The 22,768-nt window shown below is 36.2% G+C and overlaps 1 protein-coding gene across 1 annotated transcript in view; it reads right to left on the bottom strand.

Annotated features, from left to right (window-relative positions):
• The window catches only part of LOC138709117 (luciferin sulfotransferase-like), a 37,649-nt gene extending 23,620 nt beyond the window's left edge, over nt 1-14,029 (bottom strand). The window contains exons 1-2 of the mRNA XM_069839651.1: nt 13,900-14,029; nt 10,651-10,847 (exon numbers count right to left, since the gene is read on the bottom strand). Of these exons, the coding sequence (XP_069695752.1) occupies nt 10,651-10,847; nt 13,900-13,967 (265 nt within the window). The 5' untranslated portion in view covers nt 13,968-14,029. The remainder of the gene's footprint in view (nt 1-10,650; nt 10,848-13,899) is intronic.
• Nucleotides 14,030-22,768: the final 8,739 nt, after the last annotated feature.

Here is a 22,768-nt window from a genome sequence, read left to right as displayed (position 1 = left end):
CTCTTTAATATATACTTTTTTGCCTTTTTTTTTGCTTTTATATGAATTTTTGTGCCTTTTTTCTTTATATAACAACTCACTCAACAATATTGCATTTATTTCTGCGTTCGAAACTAAAGAAATAGAAGTTCTTATAGTAGCAATGATATGGGACACCCTGTTGTTGTTTCGCTTACTCCGGAATCAACCATTTCCTTTCTGAGGAGATTCCCTGTCAATCAAAGCAGCGCATTGCGTGTTTAAAGAAAAAGGACTTCAAGAAGATTTTGTCATATTATATCGATGCACATTTCACTTCTGTAGCAGACACTATTCAACAACTGAAAGCTAGTAGTCTGTCCTTGTGTGAATCCATGTCCCTAATTTTGTCTGCCCCCCCCCCAAAATACAAGAAGTTCCTGGCAAGAATGCTACTAAAATAGGTGAAAAGCTAAACAATGTTTTGTCAAGAAACCCTGCTATGAAACTATTAATTCTGTGTATAATATGCTAAATGGGAATGGCGGCGAGCTTCCTGAGGGGTTTAATGTAGCCAGAATGGCACTGTTTGAGTGTGCTCCAGTTACATCAGTATCGTTGAGAGATCTTTTTCAGTTTATAAACTGATTTTGGCCAATAAACATGACGGAAGTTTGTGCGTTAATCTTGAAAAGTTTCTTGTTGTTTATTGTAACTCAAATTATGGACGTAAAGTTGTGGATGAATAAGTACAAATTAAACAGAGAAATTACTTTTCCAGTGCACTTTAAATTACGTATGGTCTTCTGGATGTTTACTTTATGAATTATGAATGATTCAGTATAATTTCAATGCCTTTTAGAGCCTTTTTAGGCGCCTGAAATACCATTTTTAGTGCCTTAACTTCCGATGTCTAGTGATGTGTTATCCTATGTAGGTAGGCCTACTTTATCCTCCAAAGTTATTAAAGGCTATTTGTTCTAGTTTCCCTTTGTAAATAACTATCAATGTTAGGATAATGATGAATTGGTATGGACTCACTCTAAAGGAGGCGTTCTCAACTCCTTGCTCGCGAGCACCATGGTGCTCTTTTAATGACATTTGGTGCTCTCGTCATGTGGGTAAAAAAGTGCTCGAGAACACGCACGCTTCTGAGGGTTTTTTTAATTCAAAATTTGTTGTACGAACTTGAACAAATAGCGTTCCTATCCATTCATTATAATATTTTACAGATGCTAGGTTTTTTCGTATTTCATGGTGTATAACCCCATTCAATTCAGTATGAACTTAATCTGAAAAATTAAGATAATTCAAGAAAATAATATTGCTGCTCGTACAGAACATCAGTTGTAAGATCTCCAGTCCTCCTTAGCTCTGAAGTATTTATTTTAAAAGGAGGAATGCATAGCCTTTGGGGGACAGAAGACACAAAAAGACTTCAAATACTGCGTAGTGTTTCAAATGTCTGGCTAAGTCCGGAATAACCTCAAGAACAAAGCACGATCACGATTAACTAAGTAACATCTGCAGGACTGTTTACTTGTAGCTACAAGCGACTTCTCCTTGGGCATAAATTCCGAATAATATTCAACTTCAAGGATATCATAATTTTTGTGAGAGTTTGAAATATATTCATTTATTTATTTATTTACTTTTATATTTTACTTGTATTTATGTATTCACATAGGCCTAGTAAACCTATTCGATTTTATGGTGCTCGCTCACCTAGTATTACACGTGGGCGGTGCTCACAGTTTCAAAAGGTTAAGAACCCCTGCTCTAAAAGAAACGTGAGCACTCCAAAAAATGAAGTCTGAATGTAGTATTTTTGCACCACAAATTGTACTTTGACTGGCCGGATTTTGAAACCGGATCTCTGATCTTTCGGTGCGCTTATGGGTTTCCGGTGATGGAAATGTAATGTAGCCTAAACGAAAAATTAGAACCAAAACCTGCTTCTCTCGTTCCCAGTAAAGTTCACTTCATTTTGCCGAATTTCAAGTCCAAATCTATAACGTCAGGGATATCAAAACGCCTGTATTACGAGCTCATACTACAAGCAATACAAATACCACAAGGTTCACTTTTCAGCAAGGTAAAGTACAATCATCGCTCTTAGGGAAATGTGCGGATTCTTGAGAGCACGCAGTGCAGACCTGTATAACGATGTTGGTAGTCATACTTATATGAATATATACTATATAAAATGAAATCTATGTTAAAACTGACGACTTTAAGGACCTCCTTACACTTAAATAATAATCCGTGGCGCGACAGTCCACATGCCTCAGCAGAGGTGAATGATCATCCAACCAGAGCGGAGGTATCATGTGGTCAGCACGATGATCCTTCAGTTGTTACAGCTGGTTCCCGCAACGGGATTTCGCTACCTATCGTAACTTCTCAAATTGAAGGGCTTGGGGCAACATAGTGACAAGCCACACTCAAATTTTTCAGGAAAACAACCCTTAAATCTTAAATGTTTATGAGTTGTTTTCCTGTAAAATTTGAGTGTGGCTTGTCACTATATTGCCCCAAGCCCTTCAATTCATCACGATGCAAGGTGGGGACCGGTCCCATACACTGGCCGAAATTTCATGAGAAAATTTCTTCCCCATGAGGATTCTAACCAGCTTGCATTCCATAATGTGAGTCCTAAGCATGATGGGCCGTGACTATGACTCAAGTACTGTCGCGTTGGTCTTCCATCCAGGCGGTGTGGGTTCGATCTCCTGCCAGGTCATGATGGAATTTGTGGTAGACAAAATAGACACCGCAGAGGTTTTTTTTCGGGATATTCTTATCTTCCTCTGACATTCCATCAAAACTCTCCATCTCCGCCACATTTCATCTATCATCTACAATAGATAAATAGGCTGGGATGTAGTCTTGAAATAGTACGGGTTTCCGATGCTCATGCAGGAAAGACGCGAGGCTCTAGATCCCTGGGGCTTATCAGTATACTCGTATGCGGACGGAAACTGGCTATATCAGGGGTCGAGGCAGGATGACCCACCTGTCAGCGTCGGATTCACGAATGCCATCCAGTGTATGTTTCGGACTTTCACAATCATCTCATAGCCTATATAGGGTGCACAATGGGTCAAAGCACACATAAGTTTACGGACCCGTCCCAGGTCTAGCCCTCGTAAGGCCAAGCCAAACCTAGGCATGATGCCTTAGACCAGTCATGTCAACTGATGCAAGCGCGCGCTTTAGAGCTCAGGAGAGCCTGATCACTTTACAGCGGAAAAGAAAGAGACAGACGAGTGAGGTAGTATATGCCTCTTGTTCGAGCTATAAAGGGATGGCCAGCACTGATTCAATTGATAATGGGAAGAGAACTTATTAAAACTGTATCCATTTTAATTTTTATATTTGTCTGAGAAGTATAAGTGTATTATAAGAATGTAAGTTTTAATTTTATTTTAATGCTCAATTTTCACAAGTTTGCTTTTTTATTCAAAAGGAATATTTTCTCAACTTCTTTACAGAAAAGTGAAAATTTCAGATTTGTTTATTTAGTAGCCTTACAGGTACTGAAACAATGTTTTCGTAAATCTAATATATCGTAAATACGTATTACTGAAGATAGTATATTGAAATATTTCGCATGGAAAATGTTTGTATGGAAATGAATTAACAAAGCAACTACTGTCACATCATAAACAAAAGATATGTGCGCATATGTTGCAAAAACGTCAGCTCTATAGCTTTTGCAGAATTCGAGAAAATAATTAAATATTCTGATGACAGGAAGTTGCGCACCAGTATCAACTTAAAAGCATAATGCGATAAGAGTTTTGTTATGTAATATTAGTTACAATTAAAACATATACCGTGGTAACTTTACTTTGTACTATAATATTGTTTTGATTAGTTATTGATTACGTTTATAAGACTAAAGATGCAACCAATATCAATTTCAACTTATTGCTTATTACTGTATGCATATTCAGTCTCTTTCTTTGCAATATTACTTTCTTTATAAATGATGTATTTCATTCACTTAGTACAATAGGCTTATAGTTATACTAGTATGGAATTTATGTAAATATTCTTTCTTAACTCTTTATTAAGTTATTAATTTTTAAAACACAACTGCAATATTAAGAAAAGTGTTAGTACTTTTGTTTTAGACAATATAATATAATATCGAACAGAAAGAAGCCATATAAAAATAACGACATAAAATTTCACGTTTCGTTTGAAGTTTGTACATCACTGTTTTCTTAATTCAATAGACTGCTTATACATATATATATATATATATATATATATATATATATATATAATCCTTCCTCCTTCAATAGTTAGCGCTTGATGCCCGCGCACGACGTCAAGGTCAGAAAAATGCGCTTGCTTTGACATCACTGCCTTAGACCAAGACGCTACGCCGCTGGATGGTCCTTATACTTGGTTTCTCTTCATTTTCAGAAAGTTATGAGATAATGAGATGAAAGGAAAGTTCACGCGCTTCCTCCGGTTCTTAGAGGCAGCTCCATTTCACTTTTATTCGACCTTCATCACAGAGAAAGCTGCGACCGCAATGTCGGACAGATCCATCACGACACAACAGACAGAGCGAGTGTAACTTGTACTATACTTCTCAAAAACGTTGGTTTCTCCTTCGAGGATCGAACCATTTAATACAATTTAGTACTGCGGCTTTCCCGGAGTAAAATGCGACCGGATAGAGGCACTGATCACATTGCCTCCATTTAATGACGAGGTCAAGAAAGAATGAGGGTCTATCTTCCTCGCCCATGCATTTCAACGACATGTATAGTCCGGATCAGCTTACTTATTACCCTAAGGATGAAACCTGACCATAACTGTTATGTTGCCAGCAGTGACACAAGTTTCGGTAGTTTAAATTCTGAAAATTCAAATTGCTCTAGATTTCTGAGCCGATTACTGGAAGCTAGTGAAATTTTAACATACTAATAAATAATTAATTAATATCACTATTAATATTGATACATAGTAGTTATTGTATGTGTTGCTTTGTGTTGTGGTTACAATTCAAGATTATAGTCAGGTAGGCTAAGTGTAAATAAATATAACATATTTCGTGTGATACATGCCCTTGGGTAATCGATAGAAATACCATTTCACATTTTAATTAATTTCTTTCGTGTTTAGACTTTTATTACAACAATGTATTCTTAAGCATACATTTAAAAGTGGCATTTGTTTTCGGAATTAATACTAATCATTTCACGTGATCGAACAAAATACATTTTTAGGTTAGATCTCGTGAATCGTAAACTGTTTAATCAAAGTAATGAATTTCATGTTGTCAGACAAAATACATTTTAATATGATATCATACACTAATCTACTGACTACTAACATAATGTGCGAGAGGTCCCGAAGAAAAATACATTTTTTCACAAATTGTTGAACCTTTTAGAAAACACCTCCCCAACATAAAGATGAGATGTGGTAAATAAGCAAGACATTGTTATTGTTAATACTACATTATTATTATTATTATTATTATTATTATTATTATTATTATTATTATTATTATTATTATTATAGTATATGGAATTGTGATTTTACCCTCTTTTGGTGATATCTAGTATTAGTTGGCAACACTGAAGAGACGGCGAACTACTCTTACATGATCCTCACTATACACAAACACATTTTCCGCCTGCATCCGAACAGTGTCTTCTACGATTTGATGTAACGATCGCTCAGCCTCAAGGTAAATTTCAACGAACACGGTGGAATATCTGATAGAAGAAGCGATTGTGAGAAGATTTTCTACGAGTATTTTGATATCCAACCCACTGTTTCTTCTTTCTAACCGTGTTATCGTTCAATAGTCTCTGATTAACATCCTGCACTAAGGATGTCAGGAGTGCACTGTGAATAGACCACCCTAGGTTTCTCTGACACAAAAACTCGGTCGCATGTATTGTTATCAGTTCCAGAAATTTACACTTTTATTTTGTTAGTAAAATATTTTATTTTATAAATACATTATTGGTTTATGTAGAATTTTGCAAAATATTCATTACTTATTTAACGTCTCTTCTTAAATACACGAACTGCTCAGAAACAAAGCGATGTTGCTACGGTAATAATGGAGCAGAAGTGGAATGAGAGATGTCAGATAAAACCGAAGTGTTAAAAGACATGTCCCTAAAAATCCATGGCGCGACAGCCCATGAAGGACCAAGGCCGACCAGCCGACTGCTGGCCTCACGTCCACAGGACTCAGGATACTTGAACGATCATCCAACCAGAACAGAGGTAGGCCTATCGTGTGTAGAGAGCTGCAGAATAAGGCTTACAACGGGTTTTCATTCGACCGGTCAGAGAGCATCCGTCAAGGTAAAGCGTCCTACCGAATGTTCGAATTTCAACTGGTTGTCCCTAAAGTTTTGCAGGCTAGACAGAACACTGACTTTTCTGAGTACACAAACGGAGAAATAATTGAAGGAAATTTACCATATGTAATTTAAAAAAATGTATTTGCTTAATATAGGCCTACAATTGATTGCATACTTTATTACACTTATCTTCATAACATATATAGATGAACAAATGGACACCAGCAACAAGGAAGGAAATAAGTGTAATGCATAATATGAAATCTGGTATGTAAAGAAATGCAAGAATAGAATCAATTACAATTAGGCCTACTTACTAAATAGAAGAGGAAATAAGTACGTACATACATTCTATTGCAACGTTTACACTTTAAACTCAAAATGCGTAACTCTAAAACAGCAATTGTTAATGTCTTTTAATTACTCTAAGCAGATGCATTATTATGCCATTGATAAGTTATTTTTAAGAAGATATGTTTTGCTCTTGAATAACAACTGTAATACAGTAGAACCTCTATTATCCTTGGTAATGAACGGGGTGGACTGAAAGGTTAATCGAAAAAATCGGGTAACCCGTACCATAAAACATTTTCGTAAATTTAGTGAATAATGCTTACACTTTCGTAATTTTCTCTATGGCCTTGTATTCAACATGCTAGGTAGTGTACCAGAAATTCACTGATTTATGTCTGGTTGTTGACGACGAGTTTTTAAGGGCAAGAAAGCTGTTTGTAATGACTTCTGCGGGGAGATAGGAATAGTTGAGGTCTCAAGTGTATATTTACATACTTTATATAGTACTTTAGCCTCGATTTTTATTAAATCGCACACGGTTGAGGCGCCAGACTTGTATTCCGAGATTGACCACAGTTTCTCGTTCCCTAAACCACTCAAGTATTTGCACTTTTTTATACTTAGCACAACACGATTTCTTTTGATACCCGTGGAAGACATTTAATATAGAAGTTATACAGTACGACAACTCAAAAAGTAGACCGTACTGTGTAAGGTTAAAGTCTTGTAATAACTCTCTCTAGAAAAAATAACATTCCAATAGCCTATAATATACAGTACTTCATATATTTCTGTAACAAAAAAAATCCGACAGAAAGACAGTCGGTTAATCCGCCAATCGGTTAATAGAGTGACGGATAATCGACGTTCTACTCTACCTGAATGAATGAATGAATTAATTAATCGATCAATCAATTAATGAATGAACCAATAAGTAAATCACTGAATCAGTCACTGAATCAATAAATTAATCCATGGATGAATGAATCAATGAGTCGATATAAGGATGGCTGGATATTGATTAATTGGATTGATTGATTGCAGTGAGAGAAGAAGAATCATTAATTAAAGACTAGGCCTACACGATTCCTTTGCCGTCCACCCACAAAGAGTTAGAAACAACTCGAATATTCGTGAACCCGAATCTGAGACATTCCGTGACACGGAAGAACTTTGCATACTGACTACAGCGCCAGGCGTTCAGTAGCAATATAGGCCTATCATTTATATTTTTTGTAACCGGTTGTGCACGACTCTAATCGTGTAGTCAGCACAATGATCCTCCCCAGCCATTATAGCTGGCTTTCGAATCTAGAGATTTATAATGAAAGTACCTTTGCTTACTACGCGGTCTTCGACTTCAGAAATACTGTACCGTAGTTATAGTTATTTATTTAATATCCATTTCAACTATAGAGGATATTTAGAGACAATGAGGTGATTACACGACGATAATGGACGCTGAAAGACCGAATCCGCAATATGGACCTCAGGAAGAACACGGGCATGAAAGACGCAGTACAGGTTGCAGACGAACTTATATTGAAATAGGGAGGCCACGTAGCTAGGATGCGTGATACCCAGTGGACATATAGAGAGACCATGTGGGACCCCAGGATAGGGAAGCGGAGTACAGGAAGACAGAGAACCGGATGGGCGGATACATTCACATGGAGAGCGGGGAAGCAGTGGACGAGGCGTGCAAGAAGCAGATCAACGTGGAGAAAACTGTCGAAGGAAACATCAATCGGTGGAAAGTGAAATGTGTTCTAAAGTGTCAGCAGCAACGAGAATGAATATGTGAATAGTGAAATGATGCAAAGTCCGCGGCAGAATCAGTGAATAGTGATCGTAAACCAGTGAAAGTGCCTCATACCCAACATGAGAGACGATGAACAAGAGAACAAGGTCGAGCACTCTCTAGGCTAGCTCACCTGAAGAGTGAATGAGAGCTATCCTGCCTACGTGCAGCAGGCTTTAGCCCTCTAGCTAAATTCTAAATTCTAAATGGAGCGATGGTTGCATGAGACATGAACAATAGCTGTCTTACATCCAATAAGTCCACTGCAAATCGTGCACCAACTGTTCGAGATCGAACTTCGATCTTGTTTTGATACATTCATAGTGTTCTGCTAAATGGCAGGTCTTTCACTGCAAACCCAACATTCTCCAATCTTTTCTGTTTTCTGCCTTCCTCTTAGTCTCCGCAAATGATCCATATACCTTAATGTTGTTTTGATAAGACATTAAGAAAGTTTTAATTCTTGGTTATAATGATTATTAGAGGAGAAAAATTCGCTCCGGCGCCGGGGATCGAACCCGGGTCCTTGGTTCTAAGTACCAAGTGCTCTAACCACTGAGATAAATTCTGTAGGACCCGGCTTAGATCCCCGGCGCCGGAGCGAATATTTCTCCTCTAATAAGATCATTATTACCATAACAGATATATTCTGTAGGATCAAAAATTAATCTTTACTTAGATTCCTGGTTATAGCTGACCTTTTTCTTTATTTTAGAAATAAAACCTCACTGTTACGTCATTCAGTCTCAACAATCGTGACTGTGACTCAAGTGCTAGCCCGCTTCCATCTAGGAGGTCCAGGTTCGACCCCCGGCCAGGTCATGACGGAGTTTGTGTTCGACAAAGCATACGTTGCAAGGGTTTCTATTGAGGTACTCCCGTATTACTCTACCATTCCATCAACACCCTCCACTTCTCCCTCATTTCATCTACTATCCGTAATAGTAAAAATAGATTGGTGTGAAGTTTGGGGGTAGTACGTGTTACTGATGCTGATATAGGAAGAGCTTGGAGCTCTGGGACCATGGGGCTTATCAGGCTACTCGTATGCGGATGGAACCTGGTTTTATCATAGGCTGAGGCAGGATGACCCACCTGTCAGGGTCGGATGATCAGGAAGAGCTTGGAACTCCGGGTTCGTGGGGCTTAGCTGGCTACTCGTCCGCAAAACGGAACCTGACTCTATAAGGGCCTGAGTCAGGATAGCCCACCTTTCACCGTCGGATTCACGAAGTCCAGCCAAGCCATCTGTCGGACTTGAATAATCATCGCATATACAGGGTAGAAGGTAACCCTTTGCATTAATTCATAGAGGTATAATATTAGATCAAGTTAATGCGAACAAGTTTTGTCAAATATGTTTTTTAATATGTCCAATAGTTTTGAGAATACGAAATGTAACGTGTTGCAACGCTGCAAAGAGTACCAGTGTTCCTTGAGGTCATTGCTCCGCAGTGGGGGTAAGTGTAACTCCAATCATCCAGTCCGCAAGACTTGCGAGAGGAGAATGTCTCATCAGATCAAATTACTGTAGATTAAAACGTAAAGTATTCAATGAATTAATTACGCAAATTGTTTGGTTTTTAACATTCTTTATTGCGCTATAACCACTTATTTAACATTCACAGTATCTGTTGATTTATTTGCTCTTCACCTAATTACAAAATAGTAAAGAATGTACATTCTTATGAAACAAAACTATTCCCATTAAAGATCCCTTTACAATTGATGTGAACTCAAAATAACATTGTTACGAACACACATTTTGTAACTCAATCTCCATGTAGGTTATCTTCGAAGAAATTAAAAATTAATTTAGAAAAAGATTTAGTTTACAGTAATGTTGAGTAATACGGTGTTATGTATGTACAGTAATTTGATCGAAACGTATCTGATGAGACGTTTTTTGTTTACATTCTCCTCTCGCAAGTCTTGCGGAGTGGATGACTGAAGTTAAACTCACTCCCACTGCGGACCAATGACCTCAAGGAGCACTGCTACTCTTTGCAGGTTGCAACACGTTACATTTCATATTCTCAAAACTATTTGACGTATCAAAAAACTTATTTGACAAAACTTGTTCGCATTGACTTGATCTATTGCTTCTGTGAATTAATGTAATAGGTTCGCTTCCACCCTGTATATGGCGCATAATGGATCTAAGCGTGCGGATCCGTCCTGGGTTCAGACCTCGTAAAGCCAGCCAGCCAACTCTTTGAGTAAAGAAAAATTAAGCATGTTGATGCTTGCCTGTGCGGGGGTAAGAGACGAGCCAGACGTCGCTGGGGCGCACCTCCAGGGCGCGGATGCGGGCCCCCAGTTGCTCGAACTTGGGCGGCAGCAGCAGGCGTCCTGGGTTCACTTCTACCAAACAGCCCTCCCTGTTGAACATAGTGTCCAGCTTTCGGGCGTCTTCTCCTTCCAGGCGAACGTACCACACATCGCTTCTGTGACAGGTAAAACAGGTCCGCAGTAAGTGTGACGTATTCTACCTCGTACCCTAGCCACATGTCTTCCTCAAGCAGCAACGCCTTACGGTAACCGTTCACCTCCTGTCTTGGAACACATGTGCTGATGATCGGTATTAAATCGAGTAGTAGTATTCAAGAGTGTTTTCTGAAAATATATGTACACGCAAATTAGAATGTCTACCGTACAGGGTAACTTAACGCAGATCATCCAGAATCCGCCAAAATGCCAAAACTGGCGAAAACCCAGCAATAGACGCCATTATGTCACCAGTGGAATCTTATGTATTTTGGAGGAGTTAAAATAAATCTAGTGGTAAAATTTCCTTGTACGATAAACATCCCAGTGTGTGTGCAGTCAAGAGGTGTTTCCTAGATTCCTGGTTCAATTGACACTGTTTTGGGTTGTAACTCGCAGTCGAAGTTTTTCAAAGCATGCGCTTTTATTCTAAAATGTCTTATGATCCCCACTACTAACTATGAAAGTTTGTAACATGACCACTTAAACACTGTACGTTTTAATAAATTTTCATGCAATATCCTAAATTTTAATATTTCGCTACTTAAATCGTATGGACAGCGTATTGGTAATAATTCTGATGCTGATTTTATGTACTGTACACACAGTTCTTTTTATTGTGTACACAGTTTTATCATCTCATTATTGTCATCAGTCTTTCTTAACATTTCCTCCACAGTTTGCATATTCTCTTAAGGCGTGTTATTTGTTGTTTAGCGGTGTATTTTACAGTGAGTGAGAACACGATAAACTAATATATTGTATGTACTCCTGAAAGATATGACGAAGAGTGTTAAACAAAGGGGATATTAACTAATTAATGTACCAAGTTTACTTTGCTTATATTTTAATGATCCATTATCTCGGGAACTAATTTTCTACAGGATAAAGGTAGAGGGTTTTTAAGAAAACCAACGTTGATTTATCAAGAAGTACAAGTTAAAAAAAATTTGAATTTGTAAAATAATGATTTCATTTTTATGCAAATTTTCGTTTTCTTAGGAATTAATTTTATGCACATTAAGTGTTGTATGTGTATTAGTTTGATCATAAAACCATTATATAAAAATAATACAATAAAATAAACATTATTTTAAAAAACAAAATCTTTTTTGCAAATTGTATTTTCTTATTAATCTGCGTCAGTTTCCTCATAAATCGTATATCTTTAGCTTGTAAAAATTGCAGTACGATATCTTCAGTAGTTCTTGAGTTAATACGTCATTAAATAAGCAAATTTAACATTGGCGGTATAAGGCAGTCAATATCCCCTTAAATTGTTTATTGTTAGTAAAATAACATGCACAAAAATACAGTCTTAATAATTTCAGTATGATATCTTCGGTAGTTCTTGAGCTAATACGTCATTAAATAAGCAAATTTAAAATTGGCGGCATAAGGCAGTTAATATCCCCTTAAATTGTTTATTGTTAGTAAAATAACATATACAAAAATACAGTCTTAATAATTTCAGTATGATATCTTCGGTAGTTCTTGAGCTAATACGTCATTAAATAAGCAAATTTAAAATTGGCGGCATAAGGCAGTTAATATCCCCTTAAATTGTTTATTGTTAGTAAAATAACATGTACAAAAATACAGTCTTAATAATTTCAGTATGATATCTTCGGTAGTTCTTGAGCTAATACGTCATTAAATAAGCAAATTTAAAATTGGCGGCATAAGGCAGTTAATATCCCCTTAAATTGTTTATTGTTAGTAAAATAACATATACAAAAATACAGTCTTAATAATTTCAGTATGATATCTTCGGTAGTTCTTGAGCTAATACGTCATTAAATAAGCAAATTTAACATTGGCGGTATAAGGCGTTAATATCCCCTTCAATTGTTTATTGTTTATTGTTAGTAAAATAACATGTACAAAAATACAGTCTTAATAATTTCAGTATGATATCTTCAGTAGTTCTTGAGCTAATACGTCATTAAATAAGCTAATTTAACATTGGCGGTATAAGGCAGTTAATATCCCCTTAAATTGTTTATTGTTAGTAAAATAACATGTACAAAAATACAGCCTTAATAATTTCAGTACGATATCTTCAGTAGTTCTTGAGCTAATACGTCATTAAATAAGCAAATTTAACATTGGCGGTATAAGGCAGTTAATATCCCCTTAAATTGTTTATTGTTGTTTATTGTTTATTATTAGTAAAATAGCATGTACAAAAATAGTCTTAATTTCTATTAGTAGGAATATATTAGTTGTTTGGTTTGTAGTTTTATTGTATCGATTAATTTTATTTATATTATGTTGCTTTATGTTTTTAGTAGGTTATTTTACGACGCTTTATCAACATCTTAGGTTATTTATCGTGTGAATGAGATGAAGGTGATAATGCTGGTGAAATGAGTCCGGGGTCCAGCAGCGATAGTTACCCAATATTGTCTCATATTGGGTTGAGGGAAAACCCCGAAAAGAATCTCAACCAGGTAACTTGCCCCAACCGGGAATCAAACCCGGGCCACCAGGTTTCGCGGCCAGAGCGCTAACCGTTACTCCACAGGTCTGGACTGCTTTATGTTAAAGTATAGCATGTCCACCGCTGTGGACTAACGGTTAGCACGTCTGACCTGCAACGAGCGGACCTGGGTTCAAATTCTGCATGAGAAAAGGTACCTGGTTGCGGTTTTTTTTTCTGGGGTTTTCCCCTCAACCAATTGAAGCAGAATTGCTGAGTAACTTTCCGCGTTGAACCTGGATTCATTTCGTCATCATTAATTCACACACCTTCATCATCCATACAATATCCAGGGTTAAGTTCAAGGTACGGCGTGCTGTAATTGTAAAAGAGCGAGGCCGTTCGGCTACCCAGTCATTCACAAAACTGGAGTGGTAAGCACAATAAACCTCAGGCTGCAGTGCAGGCCTTCGGGTCCCTCATCCATGCGAGAGAAAAAAAGAAGTAAAGCATTATTTGGTAGGAGAAGAACATCAGCACTGAGTAAATTTATCAAAACGAAAAGAAGGAAATTCTGAATATTGCCTCACCTGTCAGATTTCTTCACTTCTTGACGTCCATTGGCGATAGACTCGCTGAGTACAGCCGCGGTGCTCATTGTCCCGATGTTTTCTTAGCCGAGGTTTCTTCCTGACTGGTCTGTCGCTCGGAAGACTTTTTCCTATAAAGAGATCCGGTGCTGCGAACGACTTTCATTTTTCTGTCACGTGACAATACAAAAAACCCAGATGTGTTTATATTAGCCATCTAAATTCTTATTATTTTTCTCTCGATTTACTTATATTGTTTTCACGCATGTTTGTTTGCAGAGTCATTATTTTACTATATAATTTCAATTATTGGCGTTAACATTCGTGATGCCCAATTCGTGCGTCTGTAAACACGAGATAAGTTTAATCCAGCTGAAAGTTTTTCCCACGTTCACAAATTTCACATTAGTGAAATGATAGACTACAAAAATATTTTAATTACTTAATTAAAAGGAACTATTAAAACACGTGATGGACTAACAAATTGTTACATCAAAGGTAAATAAACTAAGACCAGGAAACCTAGTGTGATCCGTCAGATAATATATCTCGTTGAGATTAAGGGGTTAGGTACAGCTTACAGCAGTAAAGTTTTGGAAATATTCAATTTTTTTCCTCCATTACTGTATCTTGTACAATAATTAAAATTGGTATGTGTAAAACACTGTCCTTCTGCTATATGAAAAAAAAATATATTTTTACGATTAAAAAAATTATTTACTTTTTTTTTTCAAAATTCAGTTCACTGTGCAGTGATGAAGTTTTTCCCACATAACTCAAAACCTATCCAACATTCTGTGATGACATTTTTTGTGTGTATTTATGCATGTCATATCTACAATATGAGGCAAGATCACTTCTCTAACTTTGATAGATTGTCTGATAAAAAATAAATTCAATTAAAAAATGGTCAAATATCAATATTATCTTCTAACACAAAATAAAAAATATACATTATTTATTAAGGAATGTAGTTGAAAGAGCATGATATTGTAAACATGAGTTTCAGCAACAAAATAAAAGAGAGAGAATACGAAAAAGTTAACAAGCTTATGAGTTATGAGGGAAACGCTTCATCACTGCACAGTAAACTGCCACCATTTTGAATTTTGAAAAAAGTATATAAACAATTTTTTTAATCGTAAAAATATTTTTTTTCATGTAGCAGAAAGACAGTGTTTTACACATACCAATTTTCAGTATTGTACAAGATACAGTAATGGAGGGAAAAAATTTTGAGTATTTCCAAAAATTTTACTGCTGTAAGCTGTACCTAATCCCTTAAGCATTTCATTACAGTTCGTACAGCACTCGGATCCGGGTTTACCCTTTGCGCGTGCCTGCAGTTAACTGGTGAAGGGGATGAGGGAAGGTCGTCACGTTTTGGTGCGAAGTATACAAGTCTTCGGGTCTGGTTATACCTAGGCTTCAATTAACTGAGGCGTCATTTAAGGGAGAGTATTGGGTAGGGCGATTGCCCCCCTGACTTTAAGATTTAGAACAACAATAATAATTATTGAGTAGTAGGCAGGGTGCGAATTAAGGTTTCTGATGAGGGGGGATAGAGTCCTAGATAGAGAATACCATGCATAAAATTATTATTGTTCTCATTCGATACGGCTCAACGCTTGATCGCACTGAGTTGCTTGTCTTGCATCTTGATCGTAATAATAATTATATCCATAAGCAGGCTGAAGATAAGATGTATAATTCCTAAGATATTGATTGTTGTCAGCTTGCCGGTGATGATAATACATCAATATTATTTTCTTTGCTTACTTTATACTTTATAAAGTACATATACTCGTAATAAAACAATTATATTTTGTGAGGGGAGGACAGACGTTATACCTGGCAGGGATGTTAATATGAATTCATGAGAGGGGGATAACTTTTCAACAGGGGGGAAATCCCCCTGATCCTCCCCCTTTAATTCACGCCCTGGTAGTAGGTCTTCTAGTAAATAAAAAATATGAGAACTGTACTTTTAATTTTAAAATATTCAACTTTTATAAAAGCTAGTTAATGATTTGGTTCAAATGAAATCAAAGTATTATCCTTTGCTACTTTAGTGGTTATTACTTATAAATAAAAATGCGTTTTTTTTTTATTTAAATTAAAATTTTATATCAATAAAAGTGTGTTCATTTGTTCTCACCTATGTCACATTAACAGCCCAGCATAATATAGAGCCAGGTCCCGTCCGCATACGAGTAGCCTGATGAGTCCCAGGGGCCCGTTCTATAGCAGCATCGGAAACCCGTACTATCCGGAAGACTTCACTCCAGCCAATTTTACTATTGCGGATGATAGATAAAATGAGGAGGAGATGTAGAATGTTGATAGAATGATAGATGGAAACGGGAGTAACCCGAGAAAACTCTCTGCAACGTCTGCTTTGTCCACCATAAATTCAAACACGACTTGGCCCGGGATCGAACCCGGGCCGCCTGGATGGAAAGCCACAGATGCGGCTGTATATGTAAGTTAAAAAGTTAAAACTAGACTTATGTGTGAAAAATAGAAATGTTCTAAAAAGTGGTGTAAACGTGATTATGAGTGAATTAAACCATGATATTAGATCTATTTGTGACTTAAAATAATAAAAGTAACCTATTTGGGAAATTGAGAAAAATACCAAATTAACTCTTTAAAAATATGTTCAGCGCACTGATATGATTTAAATTACCTTTTATGGTGAAGTTTGCCCTATTTTACGTCATGGAAAATAGTTCATTTCAAAGGAAATGGAGAGGGAGTAGGCCTGCGCCACGCGATGTACCCTACAAGATATGATATTCACATTTTGAATAAATACGGTATTTTATTGACGTTGAATAATGTCCGTTGTTGAGGGCGTCTTAAATTTAGCACCAAGTAAGAAATGTAGAAAAATCGAAGTCTTTCTCCGAAGGATGTCACGACTAGCACGATCACTTGATTACTTAAAGAGAAGAAAGTCCGTAGTTGTTTGTTTCTTTCTGCTGAAGGCTTACGCATACGCTGATGAGGCGTGTCACTTTCACCATCTCCAATCCACTCAGCGGCGGCTCTAATGTTTAAAAAGAATTTCCGAAACAACAGTTATCGTTATCTTTATAGTTATCTGTGCGTCAACTGGTAACTATACCTCGGCCTGTAGTTACCTGGCTGTTAGTACCGATTCGAACAAATACTGATATGCGGCGCTACTGTATTATTGTTTCGTTAAACTATAACAACTAATATTAAATAGTAATATAGATCACAATAAATTAATTTACTATATTAACTGTATAGTTTTAAAAATTTGGCGTTTTATTTACACACTTACGGTAAATGTTCTCTTTCTATGATATATTAGGATAATAATATATGTTTATAAAGACAATTTCGAACATCTCAAGCTTAATTTTCATCAACTTCAGATTGAATGTCGTCAGTCAAGAGATATTTTATTTTTGGGTTTTCTACCAATCCCAATGGCATTTCGGGGCTGAAAAGTTCATTTGAATAGGTACATGAAAATATTCATATGGGCGAATGTAAAATATTTTAACATGTTTACCAATATGGCTGTCATAGCCACCACAGCTGAATAGGGTTGCAGTTTTGAAGCATAAGTTACATCTAGTTCTCTCTCCATTAGTATTATTTACCTCGATAATCACGCCAAATACCAACAATTATTGCTTTTTTAATCATATTACGATTGAGTTAGAAGTATACATGTACACTATCGTTTATCACACGGTTTAATTAAAAAGCCTTGCACCTACTAGTAGTACAGAGCTCACTGTGTACCAATCAGCCTAGATCATATATGCAACAGATAGCTCATCCCTGTGTTAAAATCGGTAGCACTTTAAAGAGAACAACCGCCAGGATCGCCATCCGTCCGCTGTGAACGAACACGAGATGGCAGTACAGTCGCTAATGCAATTCAAATGGGAGTTATGACGTGACTCCTTATGTAACAACTAGATGGCAGCATAGTAAACCTGACAAAAGTTGTTACCGTCGAAGCCTTTAAGGCTGAGCAATCTGAGTATATATGATCTAGGCTATCAGCCATATTACTACTGAAAACTTCTGCAAACAAAAGTAACTATAAATAACTAAAAAATCACTAACAAAATACTAGTGGAGACATCTATGGACGACAATAGATACTGAACTTTAGATAAATCTACATTTAACTTTCCGGAAACTCATGAAAGTTATCAGTGCAGTTAAATTTATAAGAGCAGTTAAGTAACTGAGAGTTAACTGAGGTGTACCAGAAACCGGGCTTTTCTGGAAAGACAATTATCTATACATACAGAGTTATGTATGATTTAACATGCTTATATGTTTAAAATGAGTTTCCGAAACAACAGTTATCGTTATCTTTACAGTTATCTGTGCGTCAACTGGTAACTATACCTCGGCCTGGCTGTTAGTACTGATTCGAACAAATACTGATATGCAGCGCTACTGTATTACTGTTTCGTAAAAGGCTACGTCCAGACTAGCTGTAAATGTCGCAGGTTTTCTGCACAAATGTAGCTGCCGTAATTGTCGCAAAATGGGTGGCCACACATTTATACATTATTTATTTTTTACATGTAATAACAAATGTTAATATTAAATTGATAAATCATAAAATTGAACATTTTAACATCATTTATTATATTTACAGAGCTGCCAAGTGTTCCCAGAGTGAGATCACTGGCCAGGAAGAGTGAAATTCAAGGAAAATGAATGAGACAACAAATTCTTTTATATATCCAATTATTTCATAATTATTCATTAGCAAACCACAGTGCTTTTATAATACAAATTATTTTTATGTAATATTCATCAGTTTTGTGGAAAACAACAGAGCACAAAATAAGTTAATATATTCCAAATGTTGCACTTATTAATTATTATTGTTATTGTAAACGATACAAATCTCACTCTTTATTGCAATGTGTTTTATTATACTGATGCGTTGTTTTCTTAGCAATGGCCACCACTTCTTTTGGTGGTTCGAATATTTGGCATAGCTCAGGGATGACCATTTTCATGGTCAAGACAGATGTTAACGTGCCATTCACGTTCAATGAAGGTCTAAAAGCTGTTTTATTTTTCCTTATCATTGAAAAAATACGTTCTTTGCCAGCATTAGAATGTGGAATTTTCAATCTCAGATAGCATACCCTTTCTCCATTTGCTAGTTTTATCTGAGATAAATATGGTCAAATTACATCCATTTGGTAAATGTACCGACTTACTTGCACCTCATCTTGGCCTTAAGCACTTTCCCATACATCTTCAGGGATACTGTCTTGTATTTTATTTATTTTACGACGATGCACCAACATCTCAGGTTATTTAGTGTCTGAATGAGTATGAGTTGAGGGAAAACCCCGGAAAAAACCTCAACCAAGTAACTTGCCCCGACCGGGATTCGAACCCGGGCCACCTGGTTTCGCGGACAGACGCGCTGACCGTTACTCCACAGGTGTGGACAACTGTCTTGTACAGCTCAGTTACTTTATGGTGACAGCTCGTCGACGCGAGAGAGGAGAAGGTTCGACTGTGGGAGGGAGACTGATCCGTGACGGAGGGAATTGAGGGAGGGAAATACAGTCATCAGAAATGAAGATTCACGTTGCAGCGTCTGCATAATTTTGAGCTCCTGTGACTGTGTTCACTTCATACTCCGGAACAATAGTCACTAATAAACACTAATGTGGAAATACAATGAGCAGCAGTGTGGAACAATAGTCACTAATAAACACTAATGTGGAAATACAATGAGCAGCATTTCGGAACAATAGTCACTAATAAACACTAATGTGGAAATACAATGAGCAGCATTTCGGAACAATAGTCACTAATAAACACTAATGTGGAAATACAATGAGCAGCAGTGCGGAACAATAGTCACTAATAAGCACTAATGTGGAAATACAATGAGCAGCATTTCGGAACAATAGTCACTAATAAACACTAATGTGGAAATACAATGAGCAGCATTTCGGAACAGTAGTCACTAATAAACACTAATGTGGAAATACAATGAGCAGCAATCGAATAATGTTCATCAGTGCTTCACTGTTACCTTTCCCATCATCATCATCATCATCATCATCATCATCCATGTAAAAGATGGAGCGGCCTTCTTCCCTGCACTTCTTTATTTTCCTCAAATACTGCAAACTTTTGGCCCTAATGCTGTGATGCTCCACCAGAATTTAGCGATTATTTCGTGTTTTTCTAATAAAATCCTAATTTCATAATAACTTCCCTCAAAGTCGAGATACCTCCCTGAAAGTCGATAGTCTTTCAATTTCAATAATATATTTTTTTTAAGTGTGGGCCGCTGTTCTGTGAAATATTTTTTCTTCCGACGCTATCTTCATAAAGCGCTACACGTTGCTCACGACTTCTCGCGACTGCGAATGCAATACCCGACCTATCAGTTTACTTCTAACAGGCAGCATTTTCACAAACAGAATCTAGACAATAAATACTACACACTAAACAATACAAAACAGAAGCACTACAATTATTTAAGTAACTAAATGAAATGTACGTAACAAACACACTAAATTGCAATATACAAGACAGTGGTGGTGTAGTAAGTCCTTAGCGCGATTGTACGCCCACACTAACGCTCCCGAGATGTGACCGCTACCGTAGCCAGGGGAAGACTAAAATGAACACTCCTTCGAACAAGCAGTGAACTCGCCCAAACCACTGCGTCGCCAGACCAGAGCTGTCACCATAAAGTAACTGGCCTGTATCTATTAAAATTTTGTAATCCACAAATGCGTGAGATTTCAGCTCATGTACGTGTGAGCGTGAGATGGGCCTCGAATCAGTGTGTCTCACGCACAATGCACATTAGTTGTAGGTTTCAGATTTGATATTTATTATTATTATTGTTATTATTATTATTATTATTATTATTATTATTATTATTATTATTATTATTATTATTATTATTATTATAAAGTATTTTCTATAGATAAAGGTGGTGAACTGTGTGTAAAATTTATGGGAGCGAGCTGCGCGATAATTACTGCCCAGTGTACCAGAAATTATAGGCTTAAACAGAGTCCAGAAAAAATATAATAATATATAAAAATAAAATAATAAAAATATAATAATGTTGAAAATGTAATTAATCCTTATTTATTTTTACATCTTAATGCACCTTTCAGAAGAGTGCAAATTAAATATATGGTAGTATATTGACTAAAACTGAGTTAACAAAATAATAAATTGGTTATTATTATTATTATTATTATTATTATTATTATTATTATTATTATTATAAGTGTTTTTCTATAGATAAAGGTGGTGAACTCTGTGTAAAATTTATGGGAGCGACCTGCGCGATAATTACTGCTCAGTGTACCAGAAATTATAGGCTTAAACAGAGCCCAGAAAAAAATATAATAAAAATATAATAATATGTATGTATGTATGTATGTATGTATGTGTGTATGTATGTATGTATGTATGTATGTATGTATGTATTTATTCACACTGCAATGGGTATATACCCGGTGGCAGTGGTAACTAATTACACTCAATAATGACAATAATAAACTTATTAATTAAAATACAATTAATAATAATACTAATAATTAATACTAACAATAATTTATAATAATAATAATAATAATAATAATAATAATAATAATAATAATAATAACAACAGGGAATATCCTAAATTAAATGAAGCATGATCACTTAAAATAACATTTAAAATAAATCTAATTTGTATCTTAAACCTAAGTTCGAACTAAAACCCACGAGTATGATACTGTATGTTCATATCTGCACAAGTACCTTTCAACATTACACTCATTTCGCTGTCAACTTACTCACTGCACTGGAACTACGACACATTTCACTGATTCTATCCTGATTTCACTAACATTTCAAAAACATTACAGCGTTCAAATACTTTGCACTGCCACTATAAACTATAAAGCGTCACTGACAGGAACACGTTTCACTTACACAGCACACTTCACTGACACAACATAATTCTTCACTGATACAACATTTCAATAACAAAATATAATTTACACCCTTTAAATACTGTGTATAATTATCAATGGCGTAGCGTCAATGTAAGCTAAAAAGCTTAGCTTCCCCAGTTAATAATAATTTCATAATAAACCTGCAGTTTATGGAGAAAATTATTTATTTAATTTTAATAGAATTTATATTTACGCGTTAAATATTGTGATGCGGCAGCTCAGGATGATTTGTGATGCAGCAGTAAACAAGAAGCCTGCACACACCAGCTTCCAAGCAGACTGGTTTCTTCTGTGTAATCCATCCCGCAGATTTTCCATCTCTTTCTAACTAAACTACCCTAGTCGCAAGGCTCGCAAGAAACTAGCTTTAACATTTAAAATAAGTAGTTTCCGAGTTATCCCTTTTCGTCAGTTGTGTTCAGTTGAAGTGTTAGTGTGCACTGTGGCTGATATAATAAATAATGAGCGAAATAACAGTTCCTGACACTAATTTACTTGAATTTTTTAGGACAATTGTATTATCAAGACTGACTTACGAACAAAAGTGTGATTTAAAAAACAAATGACCGACTCCCTTGCTGTCAATGAAGGACACAATCAAAAGACAGACGCATACTTACGTAATGATAATAATTCTCTATGACAGGGAGTGAGCTAATGTTATACGTATACGTGTCTATTTGTTAAGAGATATGTGTAAACCGTGAAATCACATTTTACTACGTATCATTTGAGGTCATGCCTTACTGGTGTTACTTACGATGTTCCAACCAATCTTCGATTGCTGACTTGAAATTGACTACTATTTATTTTAAGACTGTATTTATGTAATACATTTTCTCATATTGCATGAAAGACTTGAG

This window comes from Periplaneta americana, chromosome 11 (genome assembly GCF_040183065.1).
Source record: "Periplaneta americana isolate PAMFEO1 chromosome 11, P.americana_PAMFEO1_priV1, whole genome shotgun sequence".
NCBI classification, from domain to species: domain Eukaryota; kingdom Metazoa; phylum Arthropoda; class Insecta; order Blattodea; family Blattidae; genus Periplaneta; species Periplaneta americana.
Note: the sequence above shows the minus strand (reverse complement) of the source record. Positions and strands in the feature narration are given on the sequence as shown.